General features: G+C 44.0%; 1 protein-coding gene across 1 annotated transcript; it reads left to right on the top strand.

The window, feature by feature from the left end:
* Positions 1-670: 670 nt before the first annotated feature.
* LOC128755841 (serine/threonine-protein phosphatase PP1-beta catalytic subunit) lies at positions 671-15741 on the top strand. Its single transcript, XM_053859894.1, has 8 exons — positions 671-817; positions 12963-13094; positions 13163-13393; positions 13466-13570; positions 13646-13717; positions 14516-14667; positions 14764-14898; positions 15305-15741. The coding sequence occupies exons 1-8, from the start codon at positions 766-768 to the stop codon at positions 15407-15409; spliced, it is 984 nt and encodes a 327-aa protein (XP_053715869.1). The 5' UTR covers positions 671-765; the 3' UTR covers positions 15410-15741.
* Positions 15742-16030: the final 289 nt, after the last annotated feature.

Consider the following 16030-nt stretch of genomic DNA (forward strand, 5'->3'; position numbering starts at 1 on the left):
TGAATCGCAAATGTTTTATGGAATGTTGTCTTCTCGCATTTAACCAACAGGCGGTGCTGTAGTACCGGGTGTAATAAAGCGATAGTTTGTAATGGTTCTAATATTCTGTAATGATACAATAACTTGCGTTTTTATTCCCCTCGGACCTGTTATTTATGTTTACTCTTCAGTGAATTCTTCAGTATTTAGATACATTGGTGTCAAATGAAATGTGTTGAATGAGTTTTCACAGCACGATGTTGTATTGATTTTGACATTAGTACTACACGACCCCTCCATTGGGTCTGCCCTGGGGCCTCCTCCCACCCAGGCATTCCTCCAACACTGAATATATTGAAACCCGCCCGCTGGCTCTGCCAATTCCTCATGACCGGGCCGTGCAGTGATTGCGGATCTCATGTTCGTCCACGACCGACACCGCCGGACTGCTGGACCCGCTCACCCCTGATCAAGACGATGAGGTCACCAAATCGAAGAGTCTCTCTACTCTGGCTGCACCGAGAAACTGCCCACAGCCACTACACCCATAAACTTAAACCTATTTTAAATGTCAGGAACGTATAGCATGTATTCACTCAACACGTAAATGCAGAGAGCGTTTGTGTGTACCTCTGAAAATTCCGAGTCTCACGTAAAGGCGTCACCATTACCGTAAAAGGGAGTCTCGCTCGCACTTTTCGGAGGTGGTGCGTTTGGTTACGCTGGGGAGAGGCGGTGCCTGCTCAGCCTGCTCCAGCCTGCTGCGGCCACTGCTACGTTACAGAAATGGCGGAGGGGGAGTTGGACGTGGACTCGCTGATTTCCAGGCTTTTGGAGGGTACGTGAGAAACGAATGGCTTTCCTTGTTCCACTGTAGCCTGTTTCTTCTCAGTTCTTCTCATTGTAGCTAGGACTGCTAAAGAAGTAGTTCCGGCGAACGGCGTACATTAGTCCACGTTTAGTTTTCTTCATATGCGGTATGCCCTACCTGTGTGTCAGCATTTTTCCTGGCGTTTACTTCTTGCACTTCATGTCCGTATGAATTGTTAAAGCGAATGAAAACTTGTTAGCTGGGGCTGTGTTGGTACTCGTCATGAGGCGGAGTGACACAGTAGTAGCCAGACCTAGCCCAAAATGTCTCCACCGTCAGGATCAACATAGATCTTTAAATGCCACTCTTTGTTTAAAATATTCCCATATCGATCTGATAAACAAGTTACATTTAAGTTTCCCTGTCTTCAAAAACCCCTGTGTGTTTGAACCGAGGCTTTCTGGCAACTGTTTGGACGGTTACTAACTGGGAACGCGAGCCTTCTTCAAGTTGACATTTCTTACAAAAACATAGTCGGCGTCGAGCCGAGTGCATTTGTAGGATGACGGTTTGATCGAGCAGAGCCTGATACTGCGCCCGGTTTACTATGGAAATGACAGCGGCTCAATTGCGTTTGAGACGGCTGTGTTTACAATGGGAGTTTGGTGTTAGGAGTTGCGGGGCGGTGATACACCCAGTTGACTGTGTCATATATGTTTGGATGCTTGTTTTGCTCAAGTGTTTATTTAGGAACTGCACGTTTTTAAACAATCGGTCTCAACCCTGACGATCATATTTGGGAATGCTTCTGTCACACCCTTTTATTACAGTGAGATTCTCGGCTCGAAAATCGCCTCTACATGGCCGTTCATGAAGCTGATGATGATCGAAAGTTACCTCTGGTCGTTCGAAGAAACATAACCGTGGGCCCAGGAACCCGTATTATTGGTTTGTTGAGCTATGTTTGGTGAACTTTCTTCGATCTGGTAAATAGTGGTTCCATTATGGTCTACAGCTGCTTTCTTGATTTCCACCGACTGGACCGCTCCTTTTAAAATAGCATCAAAATATGACCAACCGTCCATATCCTGATCCACTCCAGTACTTGCTGATGTGGTCAACATGTCGGTGTCGGTCAATCATCTGTATTGACAAGCGGTGGTTACGTAATAGTCATTTGTTATCTGCAGTTTACTGAGTGTGTGTTTTTATTTGGGCATCACCATAGTTATCAAGACACATTAAGCTGTTCAAATATTTGCAAGTCTCTGTAGGCATGTGCTGGAGTCCACATTAAATAATAATTTATTTTTAATGCAATGATGGCAAGTTACTTGAGTCATGTACTTGTTTTCATACTTTGAGAAACTGTTTATTTTATTTTATTTTATTTTTTCCCCCCTCACAATTTCCGGCTGAAACCTCTTGCCATTGACATAAATCCTTGAGATCCAATTCCAATTCAAAGAATAATATATATATATATATATATATATATATATATATATATATATATATATATATATATATATATATATATATATATATATATATATATATATATATATATATATATATATATAATGTGTGTGTGTCATGTTTTTACTTGGACATTTTTTTTCTTCTTTATCAGCGTTTAAATTTAAGCAAAGACACTTAATCTTGCCTGTTGTCTGAAGCATATTATTTAGATTTGCCAAAATGATTGACTGACCTTCCATGTGTCTTAGCCATCCAATTTTGCTCTTCCATTACATAGATGTCAGTAAAACTGTGCTCCAATATAAAAGTAAACAATGTAGACGTTCAAAGTTCACTTTTGAATCCTTAACGCCCCCTCAACAATCTTTGCGCTACAACCACATAGAAGATCCCCGTTCTCATATTAAATGTCAACAGGCACAGCTGTCCCTTTAGAAATCAGCCTGAGTGACATGAACACACACAGACGTGCACTCAGTGCCGGGCGACGAGTAAAACACTCAGCCACTTATTACTGACACTTCATCAATTGTCCAATACCTTCAGTGTTCTCTCGATCACTCAAGTCCAAATCCTGGTTCACCAGGAAGAACTCAAAGATCTTACTTGCTCAAAGTGGCGCACATGCAAATTTAATTCTTGAGAACTTGAGAAACCTGAATCTGATGCACGTGTATGTTGCTTCCTCAGTCAGTGATTAATGCAAAATCCTAGCTTGTTGTCTTTCGACATACACCTGCCTTGTCCAAGTGTCATTATAGCAACCAATAACAGAGGTTTTGAGAATAATAATAATAATCATCATCATCTTTGGGTTGGTAGTTTGTGTTGGTGTGTTGGAGGTTCTGGTCTGCCTCTTCATGGAGATGAGTCAGTGCTATGTGGCATCTGAAGATGTTGGCATGCTGGGGTGGTAGAACCAGTGGAACATTGTCACTGAGTAGCAGTGATTCAGTGTCCTGGGAACTTCTCTTTCTGATAAATAAATCAGAGTGAGGTGAAGCATGTCTTTGAGGCAACAACTTGCAGGCAACATGATGCATGTGTGTGGGTCCGAGATGCGTGAGATAGTTCGAAGGCAGAGCTGAATGTTTTGAGATTGAGAAACGCTTTCTCCACTCGATGAGCTTTAGTGGAAGCAACAGAACCTGTCTTTGATGATGATAAACATTGTGACAGCAGTCTAGTGTGAGGGGGAAACCTCTCATGTTAGGGTTTGAGGAATGAGCACTGATCCACTTGCGTGTTTGAAGGTCACAAAAGCTTGAAGATACAGGACGATAAAAAGATATTCTTTCAACTAGTGATGCTTCCTCTGTGTCAAAGGACCTGTGTTGTGTTACCTTTCTGCTTGTCTATAGTCGTCGTGCTCTCCATGCGTTTAGACTGGCCTTGAATGTTAGAGTTTATGTTGACTTTCCGATGCTACAATGTCCTATTGCACCTTCACTATGATTTCACGCTTTTGTTTTTAGATCCAACGGGTTCGTTTATGATTTGACAGTCAACTTGAGGACGCGAGTGATTTCCAGTCCTACTGTGGTGGAATTATATGGGTACCTTGTTTATGTAGTCCTGCTGTCCAAAGTGTGTATTTCGGTTTATTTTGTTTGCCACAGATGAGCCCCTGCCATGGACTGTCTTAGGGTTCAAATAATTTACAGAGACATAGAATGTCTAAAAATAGCAAAGGTGAACAAAAGTCAGCAACATCATTCCAATTGCTTGCACACAAGTTTGTTGACTGAAGGTGAGTTTCACTTTTTTGCTGATGATAGTGCAAATGTCATCAAGCTAGTTTGGTGTTTCTTTTCCCCTACCACTCATTTTGTTGTCATGATAGCATTTCTACTATGCCCCTTCTAAGCCCATGCTTGTGCAGACTTCAGCCACAACAGGCCCTTTGTTTGTCTGTCCATTGCAGGTGGCGGAGAGACACACTGTAGCACCACAATCTACACCACAGTGGAATGGTGTTGATTGTGCCTGCTATGGAAAAGTTGTTTTTCCGGAGTTTCCCCCATTTGTTTTTGCTTTACAGGCAAATACATTTGCCAAATGGCTGTACTTCTTTCCCCCACAATAGTCTACCCAGCAGTTTTTCTCCATGCAGCAGGAGGTTGTTTATTTCCTGCAAATGACAAGTAAATCACACTCAATATAATACGCTCAAATACAGTAAGCTCACTTCAACTTTTATTTAATTTAAGAAACCGTGAAACAGTGACATGTTGCGCTCATAACCACAGTCTTAAAAAGTGTTTTAGTGATGGTGCTGTTGGCTGCTTGAATGACAATGTCATCACTGATCTGAAATTATAGATCTTGAGATGTTTAATTATTTAATACCAGTCACATGCACATTCATTTGCACATCTCGCACCACAAATGTTTGAATTTCTGTCCTAATCAGAACTCTGAACTTAGTTTAGCATAACTGTTGCAACTCAGCCAAATGTTTTTCCTAGAATTGGTCCTTTATATGAATAGATAAACCAGTCACACAGGCAGCCTCTCACCCTAAACCTAACACTCCAAATCAAATGGCTAACCTTAACCAGGACTCTGAACCAAAACTTAGGCCTTATTATAATAACCTGGTTATTTTGATGTCTTCATCCTCAAACTGAGGCTTGGACTTGTGGGGTCTGTCTAAATGGTCCCCACTAAGGTATAAGGCACCAAAGAGGAGGTCTTTTGTCAAGAATTGGTCCCCACAAGTGAGGGGAAACCAGGTGTACACACACACACTCAATTCCCCCTGATAAATGCAAATGTAATGCAACTACTTCTTTGCCTTCATTTCCCATCTGAGATTGTCACATCACGTCAGCCTCCTCCTCCTCAACCTTGTGCATCCACCCTGGTCATGCCGATTCTCTTCATGTCCTCCTTTATCACATCCATGAACCTCAATGGTTGTCTTGCTCTTCAGCCAAAGTTTTTCTTTTCTCTTTTTAACCAGCATTGAGTCTCTTTACCCCTGTGGAAATACTGTGATGAATGAGGTAACTACTCATTTTTAGTACTAAAGTGTCGCTCTGTGTCAAAGTGTAAGCAGCGCTTGGGATTTGTCTTATTAAGGCATAAGAAATGAGCCTTTTTACATTTTTCAACATTAAAATGCAATGTGGCTGAAAGCTCAGGATAATTAAACAGACATGCAGCATCATTTTCTTCACCTTCACCTTCACCTTCTTCTGCCGCTTATCCGGGGTCGGGTCGCGGAGGCAGCATTCGGAGCAAGGAAGCCCAAACTTCCCGGTCCGCACAAACCTCCTCCAGCTCCTCCCGGGGGATCCCGAGGCGTTCCCAGGCCAGACCGGAGACATAATCTCTCCAGCGAGTCCTGGGTCTTCCCCGGGGTCTCCTCCCGGTAGGACATGCCCGGAACACCTCCCCAGGGAGGCGTCCAGGGGGCATCCGGATCAGATGCCCGAGCCACCTCAGCTGGTTCCTCTCGATGTGGAGGAGCAGCGGCTCCACCCCGAGCTCCTCCCGGATGACCGAACTCCTCACCCTATCTCTAAGGGTGCGCCCAGCCACCCTGCGGAGGAAACTCATCTCAGCCGCTTGTATCCGCGATCTCATCCTTTCGGTCACTACCCAAAGCTCGTGACCATAGGTGAGGGTGGGAACGTAGATCGATCGGTAAATCGAGAGCTTCGTCTTGTGACTCAGCTCCCTCTTCACCACGACGGTCCGATACAGCGACCGCATCACTGCTGCCGCTGCACCAACCCGTCTATCAATCTCACGCTCCCTTTTTCCCTCACTCGAGAACAAGACCCCGAGATACTTAAACTCCGCCACTTAAGGCAAGAACTCTCCACCAACCTGGAGAGAGCAAACCACCGTGTTCCGGTCGAGAGAGAGCATCATTTTCTAATAACTTAATATGCATGATTCATGTAAGGGAAACTGGAAAAAAACTATTCTAAAAAAAGAATCGCTCTATCAGTAAAGTCATCAATGGGCTCATCCAGATCCTACAATTGTATCAGTGCATGCTGTCCTGTTCTTATGATGAAGCCGTTTCTCTTTTTGAGATGCTTTAAAGTCATACTCTCTCTTCAAACTTCAACAACATGTTCTGATTTACTTGGACATGTACAATGTTCCCGACTACTGTTGGAGTGTGGAACGGCGAAACGGAAAGGAAAAAGATGCCCTGGTAATTTTGTCTCAAATTACAAGTGGCTGTTTTTAATGTGCCCTGCTCTACACTTGACTTCAAATTACTTACATTATCTGGGTACAGTGCTGATCAGTTTGTTTGGAATTGTCTGCCAGGGCAAGTGAATTCCACATGAGAATCTGATAAACGTGTTAAAATATTGGTTCCTTGATAGACTGTGCTTTAAAATGTAGCTGATGTTTATTACACTATAAGTGCAATACGTAGGAGTAATTTTGTCTGGCGAGTTTGTGTGAGAGAATGCAAGTTGTGGGTATAAAAAAACTTTTTTAGACGGCTGCTCGGTACCAACATATAATGGTGAGCAGTTTGGCCCTGAGCCTCTGTTGGTCTCATTCATGTGCACTTGACATGAGCGTTTTTGTTGAATGTGCACGACTTGCGCTGCATGTCTGTCTACTGGCGTGGAGCTCTGTTATGGAAACAACAATGGCGGAGCCTGTGCGTCGGAACTTTCACCCCCTGGCACCAACCAACCACTTTTCAGCTGCACTGACACTCAGTCGAATATATAAATAGGCATCCTTCCACTCTCGAACGCTGCCCACCTCTTCAACTACTGAGTTTCTCCCACACTGACATTTCTTGCATTTTCACCCCCTCGTCGTCTCGCCCACTTTCTCTCCTCACGACCAAGCCTCCCCTGGCAGTTTGAACCTTTCTTCAGCCTCACAAAGACCGCCTTTCTCCCTTGCCACTCTAATGCGAACAAAACAAGTAGTGAGAATGCCAAGGCAGAAATGGCTGCTCAGTAGATCTGGGATCACCCTTCCAGAGCGACTCTGTGTTCCTCAAAATGAAGGGGTCAAAGTTTTCCATGGACACTGCGTGGACGAGGGGCACTGAGCTGTTGCGCTGCTGGAAAAAATGTTGTTGAAGACCTAAAAAGGCCTGGCTGAATGTCGGATGCTTAAGCATGCACCGTCATAGCTGTCTGAATGCACCAATGCCTCAGCCATTAGAGACGTATCTATGAATGCCAGAGTCGGGAAGTTGTTCACTAGATTTAGCTTTTTTTTTTTTTTATAGCCATGTATTCCAACTGTTGTTTTGAACCTCTACTTGAGGCTAGAAGGTTTTTTTTTCTTCATGCTCCGAACTCAAAAAAATACCAAACTTTGTAGCTTGACTTTTCAACCTGGTGGTTTTTGTTTATTTATTTATTTTTTATACATTTGACACCTTCAACTGAAATTACAAATGGTTATAAATAAATCATGCTTTTTGTTTTTTGGTAGTGACCAGCCCTGGATGAGTGTTGTGGTGTGACAACGGCACGAGGTGTGGAACAGTGTTCATTACGTCACTGATTGTGTTTTAGTTTGGATTTCGATTGTAGCTGTGTGAGGCAGTTGGTGACAAGGAAAGTGTGTCTGTACCTTCTTGTCAGCTACTGACAGAGCTGCCAAAGATGTTAACCCTTTCCAAATACATTAATATTTGAAGTTAAGTTAAGACTGGTGTAAGCAACAACTAGTAATGTAGCATTAATAACTACCCCAGCGCACTCCTCCCCTGAGTAATCTGAAGGTTTATTGATTTTATTTTTACATCTTTGACAGTGTCTTGTGTGTTTGGAAAATGTGTACATTTTTGAAAACCCTGCTGGTCTGGTTCTCCCACTCCATCAGATACCACCAGCCTGGAGCTCTCCCGCTATGTCCCGACAGCCAACTTCCTCCTCCCCTCATGCTCTGACGCCCATTTATGGTCAAGCCTGCGACTCACAATCTGTCACTAATTCACTCATCTCTTACCCTCTAATGCATTCTTTAAATAAACCAAAAGGTTTGACCCAGAATGGTATCTTGAAACACATTTTTGGATAGTTAAAGTCTTCTGAGCTCTAGTCCAAATGACTGAAATGATTGGGTGTATTTGGGAACAGCGTTTGTCTGCTATGATCAAGAGCTCACACACTCAGCAGCAGTATTTCGTAACCGCGCTGTGTTCTGGTTTCAGTACAATAGTGGGTTTGGCAGAGCCTGAGATCCTCCCAAATATTTGGCTAATTCTTCTGCTGAATCAGCTGTATTTTGATTCTATAAACAGTGACGCCATTGTGCTTTCAGGGATCCAGAACTGGAGATGAAACCAGCTATTGACGCCCTTTTGTGCTGAACAGTTTGTTTCTGTTCGTGCTGTTCAGTAACTACAGTAGTCTGTCTGGCTTTAGGTGAGCCAAGTAGAGATCACAGTGATATATGACTAATGTGGCCTTGGGTCTTCTCAGGAGTGATGAACTGGTTATATTTTTGAATCGCATTCAATTCCATGTAGTTAATAAATGTATAATTTATAGGGTTGGTTACTTTAAAAGATGAATTTGGTTTAATTACAGACAAAATATTTAGTTGGTGTAATTTTTTTGCATCATCTGGTGCACCATGTTATACAATATTATGTCGTAACCTAAACTTCCATGATGGAGAGACTAAAAGATTGCGCTAATGGATGTTAAATTAAAGTTTTTAAAAGCGCAAACCATGTTATGCTGTGCATTGAATGCAGCAAAAAGCTTTTGTTCATGATCTTCGCTTTTATAGCGTTTTCAATTCACGAAACTCTATAACGACAGTAGTATAATACTGAGACTCTATTAGCTTTCAGATACGGTTGTCTCACTTGGTGCAGATCAGCGATCAGCACATGCTGCTTTACCTGCAGTGCTGCCACTACATTCTCACGAAAAAAAAAACTAGTCATCAAGTCACAACAAATGTTGGTCTTGCTGGAAATGTTAACCCAACATCTCCGGCATGTCTTTCACAAGTCGCCACTAAGTTACAAACAACCCAGAGCATTAGTCTTCTCACACGTCCATGTCTGTTGATGTTGGAGATGGATTCCAGTTATAGTGTGAACAGATGCTGTACTTGCTAGTTACTGTAGTAACATCCTAGAACATTGGGGCTCTGAGACAATGAATGTCATGATTTTTTTTTTTTCGTTATCGCTGGATGGCAGCGTTTAATGGGACATTTTCGATCACCCATTCCTGAACATTTGATGTGGATGTCTAATAATGAACAGAAACTGCTGCACAGCCCTGTATTGTCTATTAAAAAACAACCTGAGGAAAAACTCAAAAGGTGAAATGATTTTTCTGAATTGTTTGATTGAAAATCCAGGTCTGTGTAAGAGCCGAAACAACTTTCCTTCCTCATAAGAGTGAAGGACCTTGATGTGTTAGCCGTTCAGACCATGTGCATTATGCTGACTGGAAACACCAAGTGTTGCTCGCTGTGGGAATGCAGAGAAGATGGCCACTAGTTCTATGCTGTTGAAGTACTGTTTTGTCCTGAGTTTCATTTAACCTTGCTGAGAGTAGACGAGTAGAGATTTAGAAGTGAGTCACAAACATGCATCAGTATGTTAGTTTTTATTAATATGCATCCAATTCCAATATGTTAAGCACTATAGTTTTGTTGCACAATGCAGTCATTTCATGAGACAAAGAAAAGATGACAGGTGTAGAGAATGCACAGCCGCTCCCCCGCTGGATGATGGTTGTATTTTAAAACCTCACAAAGGACAGATATTTATTGCATTTGTCGGATTCATCCGCTTAATTTACAGCCAGACCTGCCCAGAGTCTGAAGCTCTAAGCTGCAGGAATGTGCAGCCGACGAGCCAGAGATTGAGTCAGAGTTGACGTCAGCAGAGTTAACCAGGGAGGTGGAGAGAGGCGGTGACCCAGAATCACAGGCTCAGCCAAGAACGCCACCTAAAGATAAACAAAAGTAGGAGGAGAGGTCAAACACGACTCCTCAGAGGAGAATATCCTTGTGCAACAGAGATGCCTGATAAAATTGATGTTCTTGCCTGTATGCGAATCAGTGCAAATGCAATTAAATTAAATTCCTCAAGAAAGTTTACACGGTTTTAATGCCCTCGTGAAGTTAATCTGCCCTTCCCTATTTTGGACTTCGATCCTGCTGTGATCACATTGTGTTCAGGCCTTATTTATATTCGAGTCCAAGTAAGATTTTGAAGCGCTAGAGATGTCCGACCACAGGTTTTATGTCAAACAGGCTGTGATGGGTTACAAAGGTGTACCAGGTACCATGGATATATTAAAATATCAGGTTTCTCCAAGCTGATATAGATGATTGACGGCAATGACTGTAATGCAGACGAAAAGTGTGACTTCCAATGTGTATGGACATTTGTTTTGGAACTGATAATTACTGAATGGCTCATCTCCAATGTGAAAAGTAAATATACATATATATCTCACAAGAAAAAATGTTTTCAAAACCTATAAAATAAATCATCACATCCTGAAATTAATGCTTCAGTCCTGCCATTTGCACATATTCGATTGCATGAGGCGTTTGAAACTTTTATCCGCCGCTCTATTTCCTAATGTATCCAAGCACTGAAGTGTTTGGTGCAGAATTGGCAGGTCACAGTTTGCCAGTAAACGTGATCTTGCTGTTGTGCGGAGATACTCGACTCTGTCGGTTCCAGGAATGAACAGAAGGGTATGTTCATATGTCCAAGGGCTTTCTCATCTGTTACAAGAGCTTGTCAATTGTTGCCCTAACAAAATGTCACCCTTGTGTATTTCAGCCACACATTGCATCTTAAATTGTTAACTCTACAAACTGGTTGAGACTGGTTAGTAGAAGGAGGCTGTGCTGTTGGCATTGTAATGCAGGCTGTGGGCCGGTGCTGATGAGGCCGCTGTATTTGCAGATCAGCTTCTCTCTCCTGAGATGCAACAGTGGCTCCGCTCTGAAATACCTTCACAGGCTGCAAATTGGTCGGCTTTGGTTGCCATGGTATTGAGATGTGTGGGTGAGAAGAGGGGTGGGCACCACTCACTCAGATTCTCACCCTCCAGTTCTCTTGAGTGGGTAGCTGCAGTGCAGTGGTGACAGAGCAGAGGATGCTGGGATACCTCCCCTCACCCCCGGAGTGGTATGATCTGAAGCCAAGGTCACTGGGGCTGTGTGCGTCAGAGGCATTGTGTGACAAAATACAAGTGTGTTTTTCAGGTTTTTCCCTCAACTTCACCAAGTGATGAAAGGGGATCCCTCCCTGGGATGTGTGTGCTTGTGTCCTATGTCAGTCCAGTCTGTTGTCAGACCTGCTAACGCATCACAGTCAGGGTTGTGAAATCACTTACTTGGCATTCAAAGCACATGTCAGGGGGCAAACAAGCACTCTGTTTTTGTTGTCTTCCACACATTTTTGTCGCAAATCTAGCTAACTAACACTGTCAACTCCCCGAAGTATCACTTTCCCATGCAGCTTTGACACACCACCTGCTCACTATGGTCTTTGCTAATTACCAGCCCGAGGCTACAGTTACATCTATAAATAAAAACTGCATGTGATAACGGTTGGGGTGGATGTGGCTAACATAAGGCACCACTTGAACCAAGTGTTCACAACTATAATGTGTTTGTGTAAACCTTACCATGGCATGTGCAGGAGGGTTACCAGAGTCTGGACCTTGAGGGTCACATGAAGGCGTCTGACCTATGCTATAAGTCAGGGATGTTGCAGGGTAAAAGGAACCTAGATATTGGTTGTGTCAATGGAAATGTTATCCCTGCTTGGGGTTAAATTTAGCCCTAATTTATCCTTTCAGTCAGACATGAGTGTTGTAGGGCTGTTGTGAGCCAGACTTGCTAAATATTTATCTTGTGCACTCACAGCCATGAAGGATCATGTTGCACACGGTGCCACTCACCAGTCAGTTTTCCAGTCAAGGCTGCAGGTGAAGAGCAGCATGACCATTCAGCAAGTTCTCCCTCTGTAGTAAAGTAGACTTCACAGTCTGGAACGCCGGGATTCCTCTCAATCTATCAGAGATTTACACATCCAATGACAGTTGTCAGACACTTGGGTTTCTGTTGCGTTGCCACGGTGTCGACTGACAGAAACCTTGACCTACTTCCCGAAGTCACTGAGCAATACCAGGACTGGAAAGATGGTTGTGGCCAAACTTGGGTTATGTATGTGTCACCTCAAAGATCTCTAATTGGAATTCTCACCTAGGTGGCGCCCTACTTCTCACTGAGATGTCAGAGAACGTGGAAGTATTTGCAATCTACGGATCTTAAGACTAAATGGTAGCCTGAGTCTGGATTCATATGGGAGTTTTTCTTAATTCTCTCAGTCGACGTGGGTCTGAGTAAGACTAGTAATCAGAGATGGTGTCAGGTCAACACTGGCGGAGACTGAACTGGGTTCAGGCTACTACTGTGAGGTTCAACATATCAGTCTGAGTCATTGGGGAGAGAGGTCTCAGTTGAGTCATCATGGTCGCTTGTGGATTCTGAATTCTGTTCGAGTCACACACGCAAGTATTGCTTGAGTCAAAACTCCTGATGGACTGTATGACTGAGTCAGGAGAGGAGTCAGAGATGGAATCTGATTCAGCCTTGAGCTGCTTTACACTTGACTCGTTTAGTTCTTACTCCTGCCTGCAGACGTCAAAGGTCACCCAGCATCTTCTGTGTGTTCTTTGCTCACCAGTGCGAGGATGTCGACCTGGGAAGATCGTCCAGATGACGGAGGCTGAGGTGCGCGGCCTCTGCATCAAGTCCCGGGAGATCTTCCTCAGTCAGCCCATCCTCCTGGAGCTGGAGGCTCCTCTCAAAATTTGTGGTCAGTAGTAGTAGTATCATCATCATTGTCAACGTCTTCTGATCTTGTTCCTGGTCAACGCTCCCCAGGTGACATCCACGGCCAGTACACAGACCTCCTCCGACTCTTTGAGTACGGTGGCTTCCCCCCAGAGGCCAACTACCTGTTCCTGGGCGACTATGTGGACAGAGGGAAGCAGTCGCTGGAGACCATCTGCCTGCTGCTCGCCTACAAGATCAAATACCCAGAGAACTTCTTCCTTCTGCGGGGCAACCATGAGTGTGCCTCCATCAACCGCATCTACGGCTTCTATGACGAGTGTGAGTGCTCTCAACTCCACCTCACTGAAGGGGCATGTTACACGTTGTAAAACCCTGACGTCCACCACACAGGTAAACGCAGATTCAACATCAAACTCTGGAAGACCTTCACAGACTGCTTCAATTGTCTACCCATTGCTGCCATCGTGGACGAGAAGATCTTCTGCTGTCATGGAGGTCCGACTATTTTTTTTTACAAGTTAGGAAACTCGGTTTAAACTCTCCAGTCACTGCATGTGTTTAACACTGCAGGTTTGTCACCTGACCTGCAGTCCATGGAGCAGATCCGGCGCATCATGAGACCCACAGACGTTCCTGACACAGGTATGCATGTCTCAGATCTGAAGTGGAGTTTTGACAGCTGTCTGTACATACAGTACATGTGACCCATCAGATCTCATTCTTAGTCAAGCATCACTCAAGGTGTGGCTGCTGAAAAAAGCTATGGCATGTCCCGACCTCATGCCAGCTTTTTTTTTTTCTCCAATCATATACTTTAAATAAATTTTGTCACATATGTGTAGGTTCAGACTCACTTTTTGAAGAAGAGTTTGTGAGTTTTGTGGGGACATTGTGATATGTTTCTCTTTGACATAAAGCTTTCCCCAGCCTCTGATCCTAAACCTAACCATCCAAAACACATGGCTAACCTCCACCAGGACTAACCAAATTATAATAACCCAGATATTTCGAAATCTTCATCCTCAAATTTGGGTTGTGGACCTGTGAGGACCGGCAAAAGGTCCCCACGAGGAGAGCATGTTGTCCCCCCCACCTCTCCCCACAATCGGATACAAGATGTCTGTGGAAGGTGAACTGTAATTGAAGATCATTTTCCCCTCTATTTATGTGACGAGGAGAGAGCTTCATGTTTGGCACAAGAAAGTTAAGAAGCTTCACTTCCTAAAAAACCTTTGAAACTTAATGATGATCTAATGCCTGTTCTGTGGAGCATCTTCCAGTGTTTTGTAAGCCTCTTTTACTGAGCTCATTAAACCTGCACGACCGTATAAGGTGTTCATGCGACGGAGTGCAGGAGCGTCTGGATTTTAGACACAAGCACAAGTGTGTTGCTGATTGGTTCAATTAATTCACCCCTTTTTTTTAATCTCTGGTGCTTAGGACTCCTGTGTGACCTCCTTTGGTCAGACCCTGACAAGGACGTGCAAGGGTGGGGGGAGAACGACCGTGGTGTCTCGTTCACCTTCGGCGCGGATGTGGTCAGCAAGTTCCTGAACCGCCACGACCTGGACCTGATCTGCAGAGCGCACCAGGTCTGGCTCGCACTAGCAGACGTCTGTAAACACGCACGAGGTTTATCTGTATAGACTGTTCTAACTGTGTGACTTGCGTGTGTGCAACGCCCCCAGGTGGTAGAAGACGGTTACGAATTCTTTGCCAAGCGTCAGCTGGTCACTTTATTCTCCGCTCCAAACTACTGCGGAGAGTTTGACAACGCCGGCGGCATGATGAGTGTGGACGAGACCCTGATGTGTTCCTTCCAGGTACGGTTGGTTTGTATAAAACAACCATATCGCCACTAGTTTTGTCATGAAGACGGGTCACTGCATGTTGATGTGCGGCTTGGTGTCAACTCAGTGGAAGACAGACACAATTGTGAAAATATCATTTGTCTAGATGATGCATATGTTGTCTCTCAGTAAGATAAGAGATACTGAAAAGTTGTTCAAAATAAAACTTGGTGCAAGGACGTCCTCGTTTGAGCGGAGTCTGTCTTCAAGCTCAAGCGAGACCTCCCTCTGGTGGTTATAATGAGCAACTGCAGAATACTCCATGTTCAAGTTTGCCAGTCAGTTTAGTTCGCGGACCACGAGGTTGTTGCAGTAATGAAAGCGGTCACCTCATTCTGCTGCCGTGAGCCCTCAGTGATAGATGATGGTGTCCCCCCAGATCCTGAAGCCATCTGAGAAGAAAGCCAAGTACCAGTATGGAGGGATGAACTCGGGCCGGCCCGTCACTCCTCCGCGCACAGCTCAGCCTCCAAAGAAACGATGAAGAAAGATGATGACAGTCATTCAACATTGTTCAACCCACAAAATAGACAACTTTTGGAACAAAACCTGACAACTCTTTTCTTTTCCGTTCTCCCTCTGACACCTGTTTTTCTTTCTCTCTCTCTCTCTCTCTCTCTCTCTCTCTCTCTCTCTTCTGTGTAATGTTCAAATTAAAACGGTTTGTCCTTCTGTAGCATAAGGTTTTGTTTTGGTTTTTTTTTTTTCTTTGTTGTGAAGCAACAAATGGAGACAACGTTCTGATTCCTCACCCAACATGTCGGGTGTTTAACGACGACTGCTGGTTTTCAATAAATAATCGTCCAAAATTGTTAACTGTTTATTTGACAGATGTTTTTTATTGTCAAGACTGCTGTTCTCAGTCACTGATGTATGTATTACAGCTACCACCAACTCTTCTCACTAATGTGAGATTAGTTTCGTTGACCAAGTGGTTGTCTCTGAGCTTCTGAGCTGAGGACCTCAGTCATTTGAGGTTCAGTCTCCGTATCTGAACTTTGGACAGGGGTAACATCCATGTCTGGGGAAAGTCCTGCAGCAGTTTGGAAACATGGGGAGGATGAAGGGAATATTTCTGCGTGTGTGGTAGCTTTGTGCGACCCAC

The sequence above is a fragment of the Synchiropus splendidus genome, chromosome 3 (assembly GCF_027744825.2).
Source record: "Synchiropus splendidus isolate RoL2022-P1 chromosome 3, RoL_Sspl_1.0, whole genome shotgun sequence".
NCBI classification, from domain to species: domain Eukaryota; kingdom Metazoa; phylum Chordata; class Actinopteri; order Syngnathiformes; family Callionymidae; genus Synchiropus; species Synchiropus splendidus.

What these genes read in the sequence shown, in the direction of transcription:
- LOC128755841 (XM_053859894.1), top strand. Translation starts at nt 766, where the DNA reads ATGGCGGAGGGGGAGTTGGACGTGGACTCGCTGATTTCCAGGCTTTTG. An exon ending in GATTTCCAGGCTTTTGGAGG is followed by an intron (nt 818 to 12,962) that starts GTACGTGAGAAA and finishes TTTGCTCACCAG; the next exon opens with TGCGAGGATGTCGACCTGGG. An exon ending in TGATCTGCAGAGCGCACCAG is followed by an intron (nt 14,668 to 14,763) that starts GTCTGGCTCGCA and finishes CAACGCCCCCAG; the next exon opens with GTGGTAGAAGACGGTTACGA.